We start from the raw sequence: 22042 nt of genomic DNA on the forward strand, positions 1-22042 counted from the left end.
ATACACAAATAGAGATTTGCGAAGTCAACAATTTTTGTATCGATTTTGATTTCTTTATTTCTACTGTGAAATTGTTGCAAAGCTAAAAATCTGAGATATGGATCAATTATTATAATAACTTTTTTGATTCCTTGTTAATTCTTAAAATCGTTGGATGTAGAAATGCAGTACATTATGCTTTGTGGTTTTTATTCATTTATACCATTGTTATATTAGTTTATGTTCACCTTTTATATTGTGTTGTTGTATGTATGTCCCTGTTGGTTTGTGCAATTAAAAAAAGTAGCCAAGAACAGTCAAAGCAAAACAGCGCCTCTCACTGGACACTTAAAATCTGCATGTCAGATTCAGTACATTGATTCATTTGAAACTATTGAATATGAAGTTTTCCTCCAAAAGGTGTATTAAAAATCATATTTTCTGTAGGCTACACAACAAAGGCATAATTGGTATAAAACAAGAATTAAAATGTCAGTACCACGTTTGCGTTTTATGCACATATAGGCCTATAAAAATGGTCTGAAAACGCCAATAAGCCAAGATCAGATTTAATAACTTTTCTGAAGTGAAATGGCGGATTATTAATAATTCATACTAAATATTATGCAGGGCGGCGGCCAAGGTAGACAGCTTGTTTGATGAAACAGTGAATTGGGGTCACGGCAATCGCACGTCTAGGTTTCAAAATAATCTTGGCTCAGTTGGCTGCATACCTAAAAAAATATTATATAAAAAATGTTATGGAAGATATTTTGTGACCTTGAATCAAAATATTTTCAGCGTAGTGTAATATTGGACACAAACAGCTCATTGTTGTTACATTTACAACCAGAGTTGTACTTACTATTGTGCGTAGTCTATTTTGATTTGGACACTATCCTCAATGAATTCCAGTGTTGAGCTTTATCCGAACTCTCACGTGATATGCAACTCTCGCCCTAGTCCGCCATCTTGGCTCAACCCCCGTAATTGCGAGTGGATGACAGCGCTCTTCCTGTTAGATCCGCAATGACATCAGTTTCCTGCAAATGTTTAGAGTTGTTCTCAGGTTAGTTCGGGAGTCATGAACGCCGCTTCGCTGGTCCAGAGGGTAGCGGGGATTTCTGGAGCTCTTGCAGTCGCAGCAGGTGCATATGGAGCTCACGGTAAGCATACTTTTGATCGATTGTTTTGTATTTGGCGAGTAATTTTCCATGCGTTGAGATGATTCAAATATTGACAAGTTGAACGTGACTGAGCGCACGACAGTGAGCATTACTTAAAAGTTTGAAGCTTTTTGTGTAAATTCTTCGTGTTTTTCTCTCGTGTGCAGGTTTCCGACGCAGTGAAGCGAGTGATTACCAGAGAGAGGTGATTTAGCTGTTGTTGTTGTGTTGTTTTAGCATTCCGCTCATCGTGTTTGCGAAATTTTTATGTAAAAAGTTGTTTATTGTGTACACAAGGAGGACTTTGTTATAGAAGTCCATTTCAACAATAATTTGTACATTATAAATGCAAAACGCATCATAAAGAGAACACTTTTGTTAGTAAATGACACTTAAAGCTGATATTTATTGTCATAATTATTACAAGTTTTCTGACTGTCGTAATTATGACATAGTATTAGGGCTGGGCGATTTGGTCTAAAATCAACATCCCGATTAATTTAAAGTTTAAACTTTTAAATGAACAATTATATTATTTATTTATTTTATATTTTTGCCCTCACAGTTCACTGACAAGTTTTGTACAGTAAATATGCTCACACATTACAAGTGAGAGATTTTTGAATGAAGGATGCATTGCTTGATTTTAAAATAGTAAAAGGAAACACACACTATCTTCTATAATTATTAATCATACACACGCTTTATTAATTATACACACACTATAATCTATAATTATTTATTGGACATCAACGTTGAAAAACTGATATTAAAGCACACATTACCTAAATAACTTGCACTTTTTGAAACAATATAAATTGATTTCGGTGTGTTTTATATTAAAAGTAGAAAATAAGCAGTATCTCTTCTAAATAAAACTCTTGTATATCCTGTAAACAAATATTTTAATGTAAATAATAATTTTAATGTAATGGAAAATATGCCGTCTCAAGGCACCTCTGGTGCAGTATCCAATCATCGTCAATGTAGTGCAGTAAGTAAGGCTAAAGAATGGGTCCATCATCCTACTTGACCAGAGATCAGATGTGGCTGCAGAAATATAAATCAGCCTCAACCTTTAACAGAGCAGGGTCACGTGATTCCACACACAGTAGGGATTTGAAAAAATTGTCCTGGAAAAATTAAATCAATTATAGGTTCTGAATGTTGATTTCTATTAGTTTTCGAAAAATCGCCCAGCCATTAGTAATAAGAGTTTTACATTTTAGAGTTTTAAATTTTTAGGTGTAGGTATGATTTAGTTTCTCATAATTCAAACCTTACATGTCATGTGATTTCCAACACAAAGCATGTGGTGTAAATAGACTTTTATAGTTTTGCTTTTATAGTTGTGTTCATTATGTAACCCACAATATTAATATCAGTATTTTGAAACTGCATTATTTATAGCTACTTTTTAATAATTGCAACAGTGACATAATGAGAGTTCTGTTGCTTTTGTTTCTGCAGTTGTTTGATACAGCAAACAAGTACCACATCTACCACAGCCTGGCATTGTTGGGAGCTGCTCGTTGTAGAAAACCTGCTCTGGTAAACGCATCTCTCATCATTTTTATGTCTAATTTAACAAACACTTCTAGACTAAAACTGTGTCTCAGCTCAATACAAAAACAGGTATGATAACATTAACATATAGTATAATTTTAGGTACACTGTATGAAAGCAGCAGTATATGTAATTACCCCTCGTGTATTTTATGTTGGCTGAATGTATGGCACTCGGAAATATTTGATATCAGTTTCAATAATCTCTAATAAACAATATATATAACGAATCCAAATTATGTAATTGAGACATGTCCTTAGGCAATCGATTTCCAGTTAGCTTTGTTTGATGTATCTTGTTGCTAGCATTATTAAATAATTGATAACTTAAATCAATATGTCCTTTCCATTTATTCATTTGTTTGCTAAGTACCCTTTTAAAATGCTGGATAATGTGCAATCATCTCTTGTTGATCCCTTGATAATGAACAAGGAATAATCATCTCACCCCCAATCATTACAGACCTTTTCTTTGAATCCAAAATTAATAATTATTTCATTAGAATGCATGGCTATTGTTAATTGAACATAAAGTGTCTGTCTGTATTTCTTTTAGCAGTTTTTGGAAGTAAAAAAAATCCTTTCCCTAAAAAATTTCTCTATGGAGAAATTAAGTTTTTACTTCTGGTACCTATCTGAGTTCTATAATGATTTTTAGTTTTATGGTTACGTAGTTACAGCATCTACCAGCAGGGGTAAACTGGACCATCTTATCCTTCCACTGTCTATAGCTGCGTTTCCATCCACCTATTTTTATGGACATTTTAGATATGCGCATAAAAAACGGTTGATGGAAACGCCAAGATGCGCATAAATTTAAAAAATCCGCATAAAAAACATATGCACATAACTAAGTAGGATAAACTTTTTATTCGATAAGAAAAGATGTGCATAAAATACGATGGAAACACTTTTACCGAACAAATTCCTGTATGTGCATTAAAAAAAGTCATGTGATTTTGTTTTAAGAGATCATGTGATGATAAAAATATGTGTAAATGGATAACCCAGCAGGCTGAGAACATTGTAAAACATCTAAAATGTTGTTTTGGTCATTCTAAAACGCCTTAACCATTTCAGTATTAGTGTAATTATATTATTAATTAGATTAATATTATATTAAATATTTAATTAGTTAATTAGAATCAAGAGCATCTGTGCTCCGTGTCTCACGCCTTCAAACGGCACTGCGCGTTCACTGCATGTCAGGATTGCCTTCTGAGGTGCAAGCCATTTATTAAATGAAGAAAAGATTGACACAGCTTCTCCTACAGCAGCAAGTTCCGTTTTTACTGTTGATATTTGGCGCCAGTTAATCAGGAAGTGACGATTTTGCTCTCTTTGACTTGTTGGATGGAAACGCTTTATTCAAACGTCTTTTATGCAATATTCCAATTTTACGTAATAAGTTAATTCACATTTTTGGATGGAAACATAGCTAGTGATATCAAATATCATTGGTTTGTGTTAGGGTTGCACCATTAATCGAAGGCCATTCTTGTGCACATTTGCCAGTAAGGTTGGTTCTGTAATGGCCAATCTCCTCTGAGAGGTACAGTACGGTATGGTACGGGTCACCTTTATAAGGCTTGCGTTTCCACTACCAAAAGGGTACCCTTGGTGGGTGTGGTGTACCACAGAAAGTTTCAGACGACATCAATTTTACTCGAGGAAATGTCAAAGTAAAGCTGTACAGGTCGTTCACATATCATATGAGAAGCACTTCTGACAAAATAAATACTTTACACGTAAGTACTTGTGTATAAATGTTCATTACTAACCATTCTATGAGCATGACTTGATTTTAACTGCAGATCAATGACGAATGCAAAATGATCAATGCGAAATAACCTACTGTAATGTCTGCAATTATGTGAAATAAATAAATAAATACAACATGTATGAACACATACAGACCCTTACAGTCTCCGATATGTTACCAATTACAGAAAAACTACACACAACATACGTTTAGTCCTTATTTGGGTTCAAAAACAACACGCGACATATATCCAGTTAGTGCAAACCTTTATCTTTAATCTTCAGCAGCACATGTAACCTCTTGTTAGAAAGTAATTCCGTCATTCCAAGTTCATAATGGTTCAAAAGGTAATGATAATAAACAAGCATGGCAGTTTGTTCATGTTTTATGTTGCAGAAAGCATCATTTGCTGCTGTTTTTTCCAACTTCTCCTTTGTTTTTTTGGCTTCACTCTTGCGTTTGTCCCTTTCTGAAAGGATCGGATAACAGATGCGCTTCAATTATCACACGCAGCTTATTAATATTAGCTCAAGAAATTCATTATTTCAAATATAACAGACGCGCAGCGAGCTCTCTGGAGAAAGTGAAATCACTCACACTTTTAGACAACCTCGTAAAACAACAACATGACATAGCAGATTTTTTTTGTTCTTGACTTTGTGGCTGTTTATCAAGATGACCACAAGGTTTCTTTGAGCTTATTGGGGGGTTGGTCCAGTGGATGTCGCAGATGAAAGTGAAGAGGGTTGGGGAGTCGCGGAAGAAAGTGAAAGGAAACAGTGGACGGGGTTGGAGATCGGTTGAGGAGGGGGATCGGTAAAATGAGGTGCCGGATCAAATTTTAGAGGTGCCGGATCCAGATATAATGCAATTTCGGGTTTCTTCTTTGTGGTGTATTTGGATTTGCCGCAAGAGCGCCCTCTGGCTTTTAAAGAAGATTTACTACTGATCACACAACTGGTTCCCTGACAAGATGTTTATAATGCAGCTTTTGTTTAATCATGATTGTGATTTCATTATGATTTATTGTGCCTTATGTGCATTGAATGACTAAACATTGATCTCAAATGACACCATTTGTGACTATGTTTGTGTATGTTGGAACTATCCTGTTAAAAATACCATTGATAATTATAATTTTTGAATTCATGCTCTAAACCTGTTATTTTGATTACTGTCAAGTTGAACTTTTCAAATGAATGAATAAAAGAGCGATGTTGAAACTAATTGTTTGACCTCCATTGGAACATAATGTCTTTTGTTTTGGAATGTAACTAAATGAAGCAGCCGTGTTTGTATTAAGAATCGATTGAATTTGATAAGGAACAAACCATTAGCAATCACATATACTAATAAACATTTCTTCCCCTTTTAAGGCTGGCGCGATCCTCCTCACTGGCATGGGCTGCTTCTGTGGTCCCCTCTACCACCAGGCCTTAACCAATGACCCTAGTTTCAGCAAGCTGGCACCAATTGGAGGTTCATTGCTCATCGTTGGCTGGGTTGCGATGGCTCTTTGAACTCTGGCAAATCCTGATCTTTTGATTTTACCATTGTTAGAGATGTGGTTCTGTTTTCTCATTTGAACAGAAAAAAAGACGAGAAGTAGGCTCCCTGAAGGAGAAAAGGGTGGAGAATTTCACATCTTATCTAAACTCTTTTCAGTCACATCTGGAGAGGGATGATAAGGCCCTGGGATCAAACATAATTCATTTTCTCTCTGCACTGTCACAGACATCTTTATTTTGTCAGCATGAAAAAAAAGAAAAACTTTTGAGAAGCTTTCCTTTGTGGCTTATTATCGAGAGCGAATGAGTCACACTGTGGCATTGCTGTCTTGAAAGTGTATGTACATACGTTTCCTTTGTTTGAAAAAATAAAGCTGTCTGAGAAGCTGATTGTCAGTTTGACCTTCTGATATCGGAGGAAATGTCTCTCTGAATGTCTCTTGCAGGTCAAAGATCTCAATAGCCTTCAGGCTTTGATCCTGACAGCACAAAGCAGTTCATTACCGGCGACCTCACTTTTAGAGCTCGCAGTGTCCAAACTTATCTTTATTCAAATGAAAAGTGAAATCCAATGAGGTTCTAATTCCAAGGCTTGGGACTGTCGGCTGGGTTGTGGACCTTTTAAAATTGCTTTATAAATCTTCAGGTCAATTTGCAAGGGCGGCTTCATAAGCCAACTCTATTGAAGCGAGAGGCTTCTATTGATGCCGTACGTCCCAATAAAGTGATCACACCACTCGTAAAACCCTCATTAACTCAGGCTATTAGCAGAGCTGTGCAAATCAGGGCAAGGCAATCAAACCACTTTAGTCCCCTCTTCACCAGGCTGATGGAAGAACAAGAAATATCTCAGTCTACTTGATGGACTGAACAATATAAAGGCATTTGCAGTTGCGCATGTATAATTAGCTCTCATTTTTGCTAGCATCTATACAGTGCTAACTTGATTCTTGTTTTGAAAAAACTTTTTTTTTCCTTGTTTCTTCTTCCTCCTCCCTGACATTTCAATAGCATTGGGATCTCCACCAGTCGCTCATTACAGAAGTCAGATCAGGGTCTCCTCGTTAAAATCCATAAAGGCGTATCTCGCTCCGCTTCACGAGGCTGTGTTAAGTGTCTCCTCCCTGGCTCTGTCTGGGCTGTAAAAATCGATGTTTAAAGCATCCAATACATTGCAGTGGCCCTGTGGTCATTCGGTCATTAAATTCTCATCGTGCTTGAATGATCTTTCTACTGGTTTGAGCCAGTAGTCTGTCTAAGGGGCAGCGCTGTGGGCAAGCAACTTTTAACTTGCCTTCGCTAAGCAGCGGTCACTGGCGGTGAGGTAGGTATTGTTAATTGTGCCTCAAGGGAGTTGAAGTCTCTCACTGTCAGTATTCATGTGGCTTAACTTCCTCCTCTGAACACCAGCTGACATTTCGCATTTACCCCCGCTTGTGTGGGCAGTGCCAATTCATTTCCCAGTCTGATTTAGTGTGACCCCGGCTGTCGAGAGAAATGGCGTCTGAAGGTGTGGGAGGTTAGGATTTTTCCACTTTGAATGAAATGCCCACACACACTGATATGATTACCAAAACTCTCTCTCTCTCTCTCTCTCTCTCCCGCTGCCTTATAGGTGTCAATCACTGCAGCACTTCCCAGTGTTAATAAGATTTCGCTTTAACATGTCTGTCAGTCTTTAAACTCCCATGAAAAGATGATCATTCTTTCTGATGTGCAGCTTCAAAAGCTGTCACTAAACATTCTTCAATATTAAAATCTCATTCGAAACTGCTGTTCAGCCTTTTTATTATTATTTTTGAGGCAAACATGCTCGCTGCGTTTTTTGCATGAGATACAAGCGGATAGTGTCAATACAAAAGCTTCATTAAAGAACTGAATGTAGAAGAGTTTGTATTATAAATGAAGATATAATTATATGCGCATGTGATTACAGGGATCAGTTGCTAATTAGTAGGTGCGGAATTGTTGGGATGGTGTAGGGAGAACAATGCTGAAGAAGTGAAGAATTAAAAAAATCTTTCTGTCTTTGGCCTCCGTTTCTTGCACGGCGTCAATTATCTGCCCTGTCAGCCTCTCAGATGCTGCTTCAAAGGGGAGGTATTTCAAGGTGACACCAGTGTGGAGGGGGTCGAGATGGGACGGGGAGAGCCAGCGAGGATTTTGAAAATCGTTTGATCACTCTTCACCTCCTGGAAAAAAAGTGTTAGAGCCGAGGAGAAGAGTTTAAAAGCTATCAGGGGAGCGTTTGACAGGGGTCCACAATGTCTGTCTTTTAAAAGCCTGTTCCTTCATTCTAAAGGGCAGAGTTGTAGTTTTATTGGACTAGAGAAGAAGAAAAAATTGGGGAAAACATTCAGGTGTCTCAAAGTAAAATCACAGTTTTATAAATCACAGTTAAATAAACACAATCTTTTCGTTTTTGTAAACAGTCTGCTTTATATTTAAACACTTTTTAAAGGGCACCTATTTTACCCCTTTTTTCAAGGTTTTATATAAGTCTTTTGTGTCCCCAGAATATGTCTGTAAAGTTTCAGCTCAAAACAGCCATCACATTATATATTATACCTTTCAGAATATTGGAATTTTCAGGTCTGAACATAATGTAGTTGATTTTGTTGTCTGTGCCTTTAATGCAAATGAGCTGGTTCTCCCTGCCCATGCTCTGAGGTGTATCCATCTGCGGCATCAGACAAGTAGCAGTGACAGACATGAAGGTAGCAGATTGCATGTAACGTTTGTGAGAAATACCACAGTAAGAACTGTCCCAATGATTATTTTATGCATTTGTTATGGAGCAAGCCTAATTCAAGTCTTTCTGCAGCGATGAGTCACACACAATGTCGTTACAAAGTTCATGCATACACACACACACACACACAGCGCATTTAAATTTGCACAATTTTTGCACAACAAATGTGACAGGATACATGTTAATAAACACTGCTGTATTAATATATGTTATGTTAATATACAATAAAACCTGATTTAAAGTCCACGAACATTTTTTTATAATTGTACTGTGGCCGTGGTGATGTATTACATAGCGATTTTACTGTCTTTATTACAAACATGCAGTGTTTTAAAATCGGAATAAACTTGTAAAACTCATTCTTGAGGTGCAGATGATCACAGAGAGCTGAACAGATCTTTTAATCTCAGTTGCTTTGCACAAGTCCTGTCTTGTGAATATGATTATATGCATTACTACAGAGACATCACAGCTGTCAATCAATTCGGTGGGCGGGGAAACCACACTACTGTGTCTCATTGCGGTGAGCCTCAAAATGGGAGGGATTTGGATCCTAGGTATTTTTTTAAGAGACTTATTGTCTTTATATCACCCCAATATGACTGTGGAGACACAATACCTACACGCAGTTCTGTCCAAACAGCTTTCAAAAGAGGATTTTCATCACGGGTGCCCTTTAAGTGTTTAGCTTTTATTCAAAGTGAATCTGCATAAATTTTTTTTCAAATGTGTCTTTTGTTTGTGCTGTGTTTTTCTAATAGCATATATGGTTTGGAAATATGCATACAATTATTTATGGTAAATATAATTCCCAAGTGCTGTTAAACAGAATATGTTTTCAACATTTTAAAACCAAATAGATTTAATAACTAACTACTAATAGTTTTACTGTCTGAATAACAGTGCATAATATTTTACTAGTTAGTTTGTTTTGGTTTGGTTAGTATTTAGCTTACAGTGTAATTTAAAGGCTTAACTATAGATAGGTTCACTAGGCAAGTTTGGTTTAAATAGGCAAGTCATTGTTTGGTTTTGTTCAGTAGGCAATCAATAAAATAATAATCTTAAGGGGGCTAACAATATTGACCATAATTTTCTTTCCTTTTATGTTCATTTTTACAAAAATTAAATATTTCATTGCAGATAAAAAATTAAGACTTAAATTTAAAGAAAATATTATCTGAATTATTGTGGAAATTTCCTTGCTCTGAATGTAAATTTTACAGGAGGTATATCCATTCATGCAGTACCCAATTATACACAGAGTTTAATCACAATAACTAGTCTAAATGCATTGGGTTTTTTAAACCTTGTCCTTTCAATTCTAAAAAATAAAACATATTTTTAGAAGTGTTATGAAGCGAAATAACTCTACATAAGTCTTTAAAAAATGAGTAACACATTATTGTGAGGCACAGTTAGTTCATAGTTGACAATTCTGTAGTATAGCACATAAAGCTCTTGCTTTGTGTAGAACGGTGTCCAGCTAAAAGTACTACTAATCCCAAGATTCCCGGAGAAGGTCCATGATTTCCGGGAATAGTGTTGCCAGTGGGAAGGTGCGCGCAGGGGGACCTGTTGGAAATGACGGGAGCTGAATTCCTGTTTCAGCACAGAAACCACAACAAGCAGCCCGGAGTGTGAAGCAGAGAGCAGCGAGCCGGCGGAAAACAGGGTGTGTGCGTGTGTGTTTCTGTGTAGACTATAAACAACAAATGTCATCGCTGAATCTTGAGCTGTTTAGCTGTTAGCACATTAGCTCGCTCCACACCTGCTAGTCGCCTCATTTGAGCTGCTTGATCTTCACGCATCTCAGTGGACACATGCTCGTTTATCACATAAAATAAATCTATTCCTCCTCATACAGCACACGTCATGTGGAATTTGAGTTAATGTGGCATATTTTAGTGGTGTCGCTGTGTTAATAAGAATAAATTCCCTTATAGTTTAAGTTGTTACGTTGGAGAAACATTGGCTGGCTAATTAGCTGATTAATCTGCCCACTGACCTACATTCCGCTACAGCCGCTCTGAATGACGGCTTAACCTGTGCTGAACTGTTTACATCTTATTAAAAGTTTATTTGAGTTCGAGTTGGGTAGTAAATAGTGGGACTGATTAGGAATGTACACTTAAATGTACATACTGTTTTGTTACTGTCTCAGCGGTGTAGTGTATTAGGATTAATACAATGCATAGGCGAATAATTAAAGTGCATACAATAAAACTCCTGCAGGTTCATATTGACACATTTGATGATGTTGTGACAGTTTGGTAATACTGGTGTTTTCTGGCAGGTAATGCTCAATGGAGACGCTCATGAGTGCCGTGGCCCCGCGCGCACCGGCGGCGGTGAAGCGGGTGTCCGAGGTGGACTTCCGCTCGGGCACGACGCTGGAGCAGCTGTCGGCGCAGGTGCAGGAGCTAGTGCTGCTGGAACAGGGCGAGTTTGGAGACCAGACCGCGCTCGAGGTGCACACGGCCAAAGACTTCATCTTTAACATGCTGGGTGAGGACATAATTGTGAATAGGCATGCAAAAATATACACGCATAATAAAAACAATATTTTTAAGTGCATCCATAAATCAATAGATGGGTAGATATAAAGATAAATGTACTTTTGTGTATTTATAATTACACTTATTCATGCATCCATTTTACATCTTTATTTATACATCTTTTTTTTCTCAAAAAGTGGACCTTTTTGCTGTTATTGGCCCATGTTAGTGACATTTTAAGCACTATTTTTAGCTGCATTACTGTGTCGAATGGTCATCATGAACTCTCTTTTTGATTTACCAAAAATATTTTCAGAAGATTTCAAATAAAGAAATGTGAAGAAATACTTGTTTTATAAATACATATTTATTACAGCATTTATCATTAGAAAAAATAGGAGTCTGTTAAAGTTTTAAATTACAATCTGTAGACTATTGTCATTTATTAGGCAAATTACAAACTGGCCAGCTCATTCAACTTTACTCAGTTAGAATTTGGCCATTTGAATAATAAGATAATTAAAACATAATAATAATAATAATAATAATAATAATAATAATAATTATGTAGAGCTTGTAGCCTCTTGTAAAAAAAATAAATAAATTAGAAATTTAATGGATAACAACAAAAGACAAAATAGTATTCAAATCAATTTCAATATGGTCCGCTTTTGGTGCTTCACACCTTTTTATTGCTCATTTTTTATTTTTAGCATAAGGTCCAAAATTTAGAATGAAATTTACTTGTAAATTGTTTTCTGTTTAAAAACTATGCAGTAGCAAAAGCTGATTTCTCTTACGTCAGATTGTAAAATGAAAATATTTGTTTTTATTGGCCAAAACTGATTAGCTAAAGTAACACCGAAGCGACAGCCAACAGAGGATTCCTCTTGGTCTTAAAGCCTTTTTTTCATGGGTTATTTTCACTATTTATGATGGCATAGCAGTCAAAATAAGACAAATGAGCTCTTGTATGGGACAAATTCTGGACCTTTGTCAGTGAGGGGTGGGTCTTCCGAACCCCCCCTGGCTACAGGCCTGTCCATGTATATTTTATACATTTATAATAGGTAAAACTAACAAATATGTTCATTTCGTGTTTGAATCTTTCTCACAATTTGATTTTGAATTCAGATTGTAAAAACAGATTATAAAACAATTCTTGATATATCATCATTCATCTTTCTCTCCAATTATTAAATAATAAGTAATATGTTAATAACAACATAGTTCTTAGTTATTCTTTATTTCTTATACGAACAAACATTCAAAATCAACCAGTTCATCAATTACTATACAAGAAAGAAAAATAATTGTTCATCAGTTTAATAGATGCACTCAAGCAAGAAATCTAGCAATTGGATTGTCATTAATGAATTTAATGAAATAAGATGAATATAATTAAAGCTGTAATAAAAAAAAAAAAAATTCCCCAAAAAATCTAAATATTAGACACAAGTGTTTTCTTTCCAGAGGACATACCATTTTTATATTCATTTCTAGACAACACAATAGCAGTGTTTTAACTTGAGAAACGCAAGTTTTTTTTTCAATATTGATTTTCAATCTTAAACATACACAAACATTTGATCCGTTGTCATGTTTTTATTGGAATCATGGACAAATATCAACAGTAAACTTAAAACCATAACTAAAAATACAAAAATCAGAAAAATCAAGAAGTTGAGAAGTCTCCTAAGTAATGTTTTGAAACTGACACTCAGGAACAAAAAAAATATATATATTTTGATGAAATACTTACACAGTATATGTTTTTCCTATATGAAGTCATTGGCTACTTGTTTCCAGCATTCTTCAAAACTTTTTTTTTGTGGTCGGCAGAACACCCGAAGCATTGGAACCGTTCAAATTCTGAGTATATTTCTTTTTATAGGTGAACTATCCCTTTCAAAACTTTTTTATCCATGTTTCTGATGTAGTACTTCACACAAGTGCAGCTGTTTGTCCAGCAGGTGTCTCTCTTTCCCCTTCATTTTTTTTTACCACACCAGTTCTCCCCTAACCCCCCTTCCTTTTCATATGTTCACATCTGCCTCAATCTACACACACAAACTAATGCCATGCTTTTTTTTTGTATGACATAAGTGATGGGAAAACAGATTTCAGCACTCTATTGTTCTCTAAAAAACATCACTGGAGCTTCTTTACATAATCCTGTCAAATAGTGAATTACATGTTTTTCTTACAGTTTGTTTTTTTCTTTTCCCTGCTGTTTTTTTGCCATAGCCTGTTCTGTTCTGTTGTCTGGTGAAAATCCTTTAGCCTCTAGCTGTCTTCTGTTGTTGTGTTATGTTTCATTGTTAAATATGAATCATCTAATATTTGGTTGGTGTTTTTTTTTTCATTTATTTATGGACCTTTGTTTATTAAGATGGTGGCATGGAGTTTTATTCTGCCATCCTGGCAGAGCAACTTGTTTCTTTCTGCCTGCCTCCTGTTGCTTTCATTTGTTACATCTCCCCTATTTCTCCAGTCTGTTAACCACTTGATATTCAGCCAAACGCTTCCCACTTATTTTTCTCACTCGTTGTTTCCATCTCTCGCTCTCTAAAAATATGCAGACATTTTCAAAGAAACCACCATGCTCCTACTGAGAATGATGGGTAGACAGCTTTTTATTTTTATTCTAGGTAGGGCGCTGCTTAGCATTAATTTTTGAATATTCTGTCTCATTACGTATGATTAAAAAATAAACGATGATCCTTTTTGTGATGACTCTTCCCCGTCAATCAGGATTTAGATGTTAATTCTCTTTAGAAAACTAGAATCGATTCACGTCTTGATTTAAATGAACATTGATGTTTGTTTTCATAAGCAATGATGATGATTTCTGGTTGCACACCTCCATGACCTGCTCACATTAACATACCGTATGCGTTCAAGTTTCTCACTACAATCCTGCAAATGTATTTCTCCCAGTGGAGCTAATTATATGGAAGCAGTTTTTAAAATGTTAAGGGCAAAAAGGATCATTGTTATTAAAAAAAATACAAAAATCTTACCGGCTGTGTCCTGGGGTCCGTTCTTCGTACGTAGATTACTCAATTAGCTGGATTTGGTTATTGACGATTTGACAGGATCCAGGATTGTTTCGTTCTTCAAAACTCTTCCGAGAGTTTTTGTCTTAGCAACAGGTCTGGTAGCTCAAACCTGCTAGGGAGCAGGTTTATTTCATGTAAACAGGATTAGATCGGGTCAGTTCAAGCAAAGGTAATACTGTAAGTGTGTACCAAATTTTCTTACAGTAGTAATCTATTATATACACTTGGGAAAAAGTAAAATAGTTTAAAAAAAGTTTAAATTACACATTTATAATAATAATATTTATTATTAAATAATTAATCTTATTCATGTTTATATACATATAAGTTTAAATATATATAAATAAAACTTAGTAAATAAAAAATACAAAAAACGGGGTGGTTCTCCCTAAGGGGATCAAAGAGAACATTTATTAATATTGATTTTTTAGATTCAAATGCGTACTATTTAAAGGTACCAATCCATCTCTCTGTAAGATAAAGACATAAACAATATTCAACTGTTTTTAGTTTGATTGTTTGTTTTTTTTTATAAAGGAATAATAATTTATGCAGTTATGCACGTTTTGACAGCTAATATGACGGTGATTTGTTGCTTTGCAAAAGTTGCAGATGCCTTTACCAATATCAAAATGCTTTTTTGATGCAAAATTAACTTTCCTTGTGCCGATTAAGAAAATCCTATCTAAAATGTAAAACTAAATAAATTGCTAAATACTCTTGACACATGAAAGTATAAAGGATGCAGCCCACAAAAATTGTGGAAAGTATTGCGGATCCTATTTACCAAATTGTTTACTACGAGTTTTATATATTTTTGTTGTTCATTATTGCATTAAGTCTCTGCAGCCTTTAATTAGTGTTCATGTACACTCACCGGCCACTTTATTAGGTACACCAGCCCAACTACTCGTTAACGCAAATTTGTAATCCGCCAATCACATGGCAGCAACTCAGTGCATTTAGTCAAGATGATCTGCTGCAGTTCAAACCGAGCATTAGAATGGGGAAGAAAGGTGATTTAAGTGACTTTGAACGTGGCATGGTTGTTGGTGCCAGACGGCCTGGTCTGAGTATTTCAGAAACTGCTGATCTACTGGGATTTTCATGCTCAACTTTCTCTAGGGTTTACAGAGAATGGCCAGAAAAAGAGAAAATATGCAGTGAGCGGCAGGTCTGTGGGCGACATGCCTTGTTGATGCCAGAGGTCAGAGGAGATTGGCCAGACTGGTTCGAGCTGATAGAAAGGCAACAGTAACTCCAATAACCACTTGTTACAACTGAGGTCTACAGAAGAGCATCTCTGAACATACAACACGTCCAACCTTGAAGCGGGTGGGCTGCAGCAGCACAAGACCACACCAGGTGCCACTCCTGTCAGCTAAGAACAGGAAAATGATGCTACAGTTCGCACAGGCTCACCAAAATTGGACAATAGAAGATTGGAAAAAAGTTGCCTGGTCTAATGAGTCTCAATTTCTGCTGCGACATTCGGATGGTACGGTCAGAATTTGGCCTCAACAACATGAAAGCATGGATCCATCTTGCATTGTATCAACGGGTTCAGGCTGGTGGTGGTGGTGTAATGGTGTGGGGGATATTTTCTTGGCACACTTTGGGCCCATTAGTACCAATTGAGCATCGTGTCAATGCCACAGCCTACCGGAGTATTGTTGTTGACCACCGTCCCTTTATGACTACAGTGTACCCATGTTCTGATGGCTACTTCAAGCAAGATCATCTCAGACTGGTTTCTTGAACATGATAATGAGTCCACTGTACTCAAATGGCCTCCACAGTCTCCAGATCGCAATCCAATAGAGCACCTTCTGGATGTGGTGGAACAGGAGTTTGTTTTAGTTTATAGTATAGTTTATAGCATAACTTGGAAAAAGCCACATAATAAGCTAAATGTTCTGAGTCCAAACTGTGGTAGTCCTGTATGGTGCTCTGGTATATGATTAGCAATTACGTATGCTAACCAGCTTCCCTTTGGCACCTGTCATGGAGAGCAATGTTTTGTAATCAAGACACTATTATTCTGTTTTTGTATTCAAGTGGTCAATAATGTTGACAGTATGAGGGAGTAATGAGTGAATTGCTCCTGGTGCTGATGGATTCTTTCTGGAGGGACTGATGAACATAATTAATTTGCATAAACAAACTGGTAATTAGTAAAGCTATTGCTTGCTTGTGTTTGGCTAATGCATTTTAGCACCCCCAGCAAGACAACTATTAATTTCCTTATTTCCCTAATGAAGGATTTTCTTAACATTATGGGTCATTGGGCAGCTATATTCAAGTTATCAATAATTCTTTCTCTCAAAGCATGCTTTTAATTACAGTGGATTGAAATTAAAATGAGTGTGTAGTAAACGATTCTAAAGAAATATGTGTTGATCTGATCAGTTTCAGTCTTCATAAAGTAATAAAAGCTAAGTTGTTTGTTTTCATGAGGATTCCACTGAACATAAGTGTTTTAAAGAATTTTAAGAGCTGGGTCACATATAAAAAAACAGAGCAATGGCTTGAATTTCAAAACGGAGTTGAGGGAGACTAATAATTTATGTCTTGCACAGACAGATTTATCAGACTTGGACAGAGAAGAGTTTTAGGCAGATATCTGTCTTCTTAGGAAAAGCATCTTTCTTCATTGCACTTCCTTCCTTATCTACTTCTATTCCTCACTCACTTCAGAAGCCATTTAACTAAATCCGCATATATATGTGTTGTTTGTTTATTTTTTCCAAGTGCATTTCCCAAGTCCATATATGTCATATTAACAGTATTTCTGGTCATACTGTAATGTTCAGTTCAGCTATGTATTTGAAAAATACTATGTGGTTAACATGGGAACTTGTGATCATAGTTGAATAAACATTTGCTTTGCATCTTCTAAAATAATGTTGAAAAAGTATCTTTATTCCCAAGCTTTTCACGTTTTATCATATCAGTGTATAATGGTTTGTTTTAATCTCTTTACCCCCACCCCATTCTTGATTTTGGCCAGCATTGCTGTGATAAATGTGCTATATAAATAAACTTTACTTACATACTAACAATGTATTTGGGAAGCGCACTCCAGGTCAGGTAGTGCTGCCAGATGATATTTAGATTATTCTTAGTGCACTTTGCTTTTTCATATCAATGTAAGAAAACTTTTCGCATCTGATTTTTATAAGAATTTAAATTCTGAAACTGTATTGGATGTACTTGGATCAGAAATTCAGTCATTAACAAATTAACTTTTATATAAACACCCTCCATTTTTATTATTAAAGAGATTTTGTTTTACCATGTATATTTTCCATTTTCCACAGGGTTGGTGCAGAAGGTTGACAAGCGACTGCCGGTTGCCAATGAGTACCTATTGTTGTCAGGTGGGGCCAGGGAAGGTGTTCTTGACCTTAACCCAGAGGACCTAGGTGACTACGCCAAAGGTGTAGACTTTGATTTGGACTTCACTCTGCTGGTGCCTGCTCTTAAACTTCATGACCGCAATCAGCCTGTGACGCTGGACATGAGGCATTCGCCACCATGCCATTCATGGCTGAGTCTGCGCCTATGTGACCCTACAATGCTGGCACGTTGGCATATCTGCTGTCAAGACGAGAATAATAGAGAGAATAATGATGATGAGGAGGAGGAAGAAACTGGTGTACTACGAGGTTCAATCCCTTCCCTGCAGCCTCCTCAGTCATTAGATGGATGCTACTTCTCTCCATTATTGGTCGCTGATTGGTTCTGGAGTGTAGTTGTGACGGCGGTGGAAGAGTTGCGACAGAATCCTCAAAGAGGGATTCCTGTTCCTGATCGTGTGGAGCGGAATGGGCCACTTACCACACTGATTCTCACTGCAGGAACTAGCCGTATCCTCTACGACCTGCTTCCAGTGGTGTCGTTTCGAGGCTGGCCAGCTGTCGCACAAGGCTGGCTCACGACCAACCATTTCTGGGATGGCAAAATAACAGAAGAGGAGGCCATTAGTGGATTCTATCTGCTTCCGTGTTGCTCTCCAGCTGTCAGCTCCTCAATCAGACCTGACCGTGAATGGAGACTTGCCTACTCCCGCAGTGAGGTGCAGCTAAAAAAATGCGTGCCCTACCCAATGGCACAAGCCTTCCAAGCAGCTAAAGCTGTACTTTCAAGACTTTTAGCTCCCTCGCACTGGGTCTTAGCCTCTACCACCTACGTACCTTGATGTTTGGGCATGCGATCTGATTGCCTTCTACGTACCTTAGTTGTTCCAGATCATGAGACGCCTGCACGGCTGTTCCTTGGTCTTCTTGATGACTTGGCTCATTGTATTCTGGGCAAAAATTGTCCTAATTACTTCCTTCCACAGTGCAACATGTTAGAGCACCTCTCGGACAGTGCAGCTCTGTTAGTTGCACGGAAACTTGCACATTTACGTTCTGATCCGGCAGAGCACTTAAGAGCAGCTTTGGATCAGGCACAACAAGCCATGCCAACTCAAGGCGTGAGGCTGCGGAAGCTGCGAGCAATGGCAATGGCTATCTTCACAAGCCAAGGATATGGTGCTGGATCACCACAAGATGACCGGCTAGCACAACGACTGCAACAACTTGTGACCGAAAACCCGGGCAAGTCCATTTTCCGTTTTCCTCAACCCAAGATGACGTACACGTCCGCATTTCCGCATTGATGATAAGTTCTACTGAGCAGACTGGTTTACACACTGCCAAAAGTACTAAAACCATAGACAACTGAATTTATAGAGGACATAATCATGCCACTGTGCTTCTGTATTTAACCAAATCATCCATTGAGAGTTTTCTCTCTGACTTGCTTGACAAGGCTGACTACAATCAAAGCTCCTACTTGACACTCCATTGTCACAAATGTCAAGAAGAACAAAAGTAACAGGAGAAAGGATAGAATTTAGAAGCAACTCACACGTATCCTGATGAAATCCCAATTGTCTGACTGTACATCAAGTAGATTTGATCCAACGATATTACTCTGTAGAGTTTGATGGGTGTTTTAACCTACTACTCAATACTACTAAGAATAGACACTGCTTCTGTTTTCTGCTGTATTTCACAGTGAATCCCGAGGGCAGTAGAACTGGAAAACCAACTAGGCCAAGGTACAATATGATGAAACTGAATGTAATTTTATTATTTTTTTGGTATGTGTGGGGAGAAGTTTGTGACTATTGATCACATAAGCTTCTCTTTCTTCAGTCTGTCAGTTACCCTGCTTGCTCCCCTTCTCAGGTACATTTTATTTCTTTCAACTGCTGAGTTTTGAGCCGTTCTAAAGTCAAAAACAACAAAAGCGGAAAGAGAGGAAAAAGACTAGGACGAACTCTCAAATCCAGGCCTTGACGTTTAAGAAGCTGTTGTACAGCCGTAGATACTATCTTTTTGAAACAAATACTGTTCAAAGATATTTTTGTTTATGTCTTAGATTTTGAAGTTCGACACTGATGATAGTCTCTGAAACTTGATATAATATTTTAGGTTCTGGTTAGTGATTGATTGAACTGATGATTAATGCTGATTGCGTATCCTCTTGGTTTCTGATTGGATTCTAATCTGCACATGAAGAGTATGTGTTAGTGTTATTCTAAGGGCTTTAATTTGTCAATCATTGGTGCATATTTCTAGAACAAAGATGCTTTGGAAAGTAGGGTCTTGTGTCGATAAAGGTTTGCCAACACTGTGCACTGGAACTAGATCTAGTGCAGGCAACACTAGAGAAAGGATAGAGAGAATGTGTAAACAAACAGAAGACTTTTTTGGTATGTTTGTGTGTGAACGGGTTCTACAGTATCTGGCTTTTGCAGATTTGCATTGGTGGCTCTGGGAGGCAGAGATGGATGGAGAAAGTCAAACGCGACGTCCACGGGATAGATTAGGCCGAACCAATGGGACTCGCGGGACTGCAGACATCTGCTCGCCCTCACTCATTGTCGCTTTCGGTCTCCTTAAATCCTTCCCTCTGCATCAGCCTCAATCTCTGGCTGTTTTTTATCCATCTCTACCTTCTTGACTGCGCTCAAGGATTAAAGAACAATGTTACATGTGTATTCAGCATAAATCGCATTAGTGCCCAGTGGGAGTTGGCAGACTTTTCATGTGTGATGCTGACATGGCTGCTGCGCCTATAGAGAGCAATCAGCAACAGTGTTGCCTTTGAATGACAGCAAAATGGCAAGGAAAAAGCTTTTTCTAGAGTATTTCTTATTCAATTATGTGCTACTGAGTAGAGTTGCTCATGGTTACACATTTGTCTGCTGTATGCCAAGAAAAAGACACCAAAGAGAGGTTTGATAAGGTGGAATATCATGAGTTCTTAAAGAAAGCAGATGTATCTGTGTGGATATAGTCAGGGTTTGACACTGTATACCTTAAAAGGCCTATTTAGTGGGTTTATATCATAAAATGCTTGAATCAATATTCGTAATGCTGTTTTAAATGTTTTTCTGCGTATATTATGAGCGTTGTTTAGCACAATACCTGATATTCAAATGAACAGTGGTACTATGCAAGATTTCAGAATCATCTCTGTGATTGAGATGTTAAGGCCTACCGTGGCTGTTATAATTACCAAGAGTGTTTTATACAGTAATTTCATTGGCAAAAAAAATGAATCTGCGTCAGGGCATGATGAAATGTTCCGGATGCATTTCAGGTTAAGTGTCTGAAGGAAGCCAAAGCACATTTGTTTTCCTTCCTAGCTTTGTAATGATGTGGTCCCAGTGTTTCTTGATCTGACAGCATAATCCCTTGGGTCGTGCCGTGTTTTTTTTTTAATCTGAAAAGAAAATACGAATGTAAACATATTTTACCTCTTGAGTTCAATGAAATCACACTCCCTGAATGGACATAGAACGATGTATATTTATGTGGTACCAAATATTCATACGTTTATCTTTATTTATCGATTGTGCCTCAAAAGGCATTTAATTATAAATTTTTTTAAAGTAATGGTGTGAAGATGCTGGTCGTAGCATGAAATAAAATATTAGATCAAGATCACAATGTTTGTATTTCATTTTTATAATGTTGCCTACCTCAAACTTTGATAATAGACACTATTATCTTTACTCTAAACTCCACTTGTTTTTTACATTTTTAATGTATTTCTGCAATCTGTCATGTCATAATTTGTTAGTAGTCAATCATTACGCTTAATCTGTACTGGGAAACACTGGTTTTGTCGTCCATTTCAAATTAAAGTATATTTTATATAGATGGAAACCATGTTAAATTAATGTAAAATGATTTTAAAGTACTTCATAATACTGGTGAAATGTGCTAGTATAGCAGACTCAAAGTTTGCCAGAATTCCAACTGAATTCCATGGTATAAAGATGAAATGTTTGAATAAAAATCTCTGCTCTGGATGAAAAAAGGCAAACAAATCAAATAAAATATGGAAGTTAAAATGAAGATAATCGTAAACAAAATCTTGCAGTTAGTGAATTAGTGGCTTCTTCATGTGCAATCCAATGTTGATCCAACAGAGGATGCTGTTTGACTACAAAGTGTTCATTTGAAGTGCGACCATCCATGGTGTTCTGATTCTCTCTGATGTTCAGAAGACACAGTAACTGCCACATTTCTGCTCACTTGCATATTATTCTGTATACATGTACAAAGACAGAAATAGCAAAGTCTGGAATTTATACTTAGTTTTTTTTTTTGCTTGGAAAATTTGCAGCAAGTAAAACAAAGAATGATAGAAGTTGCAAGAGATGTTTTATAGTCTACACGATTCT

At 37.0% G+C, this 22042-nt stretch overlaps 2 protein-coding genes across 2 annotated transcripts; both read left to right on the forward strand.

Moving 5' to 3' along the window:
- The first annotated feature begins 991 nt into the window (after positions 1–991).
- Positions 992–6370, forward strand: tmem256 (transmembrane protein 256). The gene is made up of 4 exons (XM_056461240.1): positions 992–1145; positions 1313–1350; positions 2616–2696; positions 5849–6370. The coding sequence occupies exons 1-4, from the start codon at positions 1064–1066 to the stop codon at positions 5990–5992; spliced, it is 345 nt and encodes a 114-aa protein (XP_056317215.1). The 5' UTR covers positions 992–1063; the 3' UTR covers positions 5993–6370.
- Positions 6371–10289: 3919 nt separating this feature from the next.
- On the forward strand, positions 10290–21294 carry tmem102 (transmembrane protein 102). Its single transcript, XM_056461241.1, is given in 6 exon segments — positions 10290–10407; positions 11029–11240; positions 17613–18448; positions 18451–18534; positions 18536–18907; positions 18909–21294. Coding segments are annotated over 5 exon segments (1560 nt in total). The 5' UTR covers positions 10290–10407; positions 11029–11038; the 3' UTR covers positions 18975–21294.
- The last annotated feature ends 748 nt before the right edge of the window (positions 21295–22042 follow it).

Source organism: Danio aesculapii, chromosome 7 (genome assembly GCF_903798145.1).
Source record: "Danio aesculapii chromosome 7, fDanAes4.1, whole genome shotgun sequence".
NCBI classification, from domain to species: domain Eukaryota; kingdom Metazoa; phylum Chordata; class Actinopteri; order Cypriniformes; family Danionidae; genus Danio; species Danio aesculapii.

Coding starts and splice junctions, on each gene's coding strand:
- tmem256 (XM_056461240.1), top strand. CDS start 1,064: ATGAACGCCGCTTCGCTGGTCCAGAGGGTAGCGGGGATTTCTGGAGCT. Junction 1,351..2,615: donor CGAGTGATTACCAGAGAGAG/GTGATTTAGCTG, acceptor TTGTTTCTGCAG/TTGTTTGATACAGCAAACAA. Junction 2,697..5,848: donor GTTGTAGAAAACCTGCTCTG/GTAAACGCATCT, acceptor TCCCCTTTTAAG/GCTGGCGCGATCCTCCTCAC.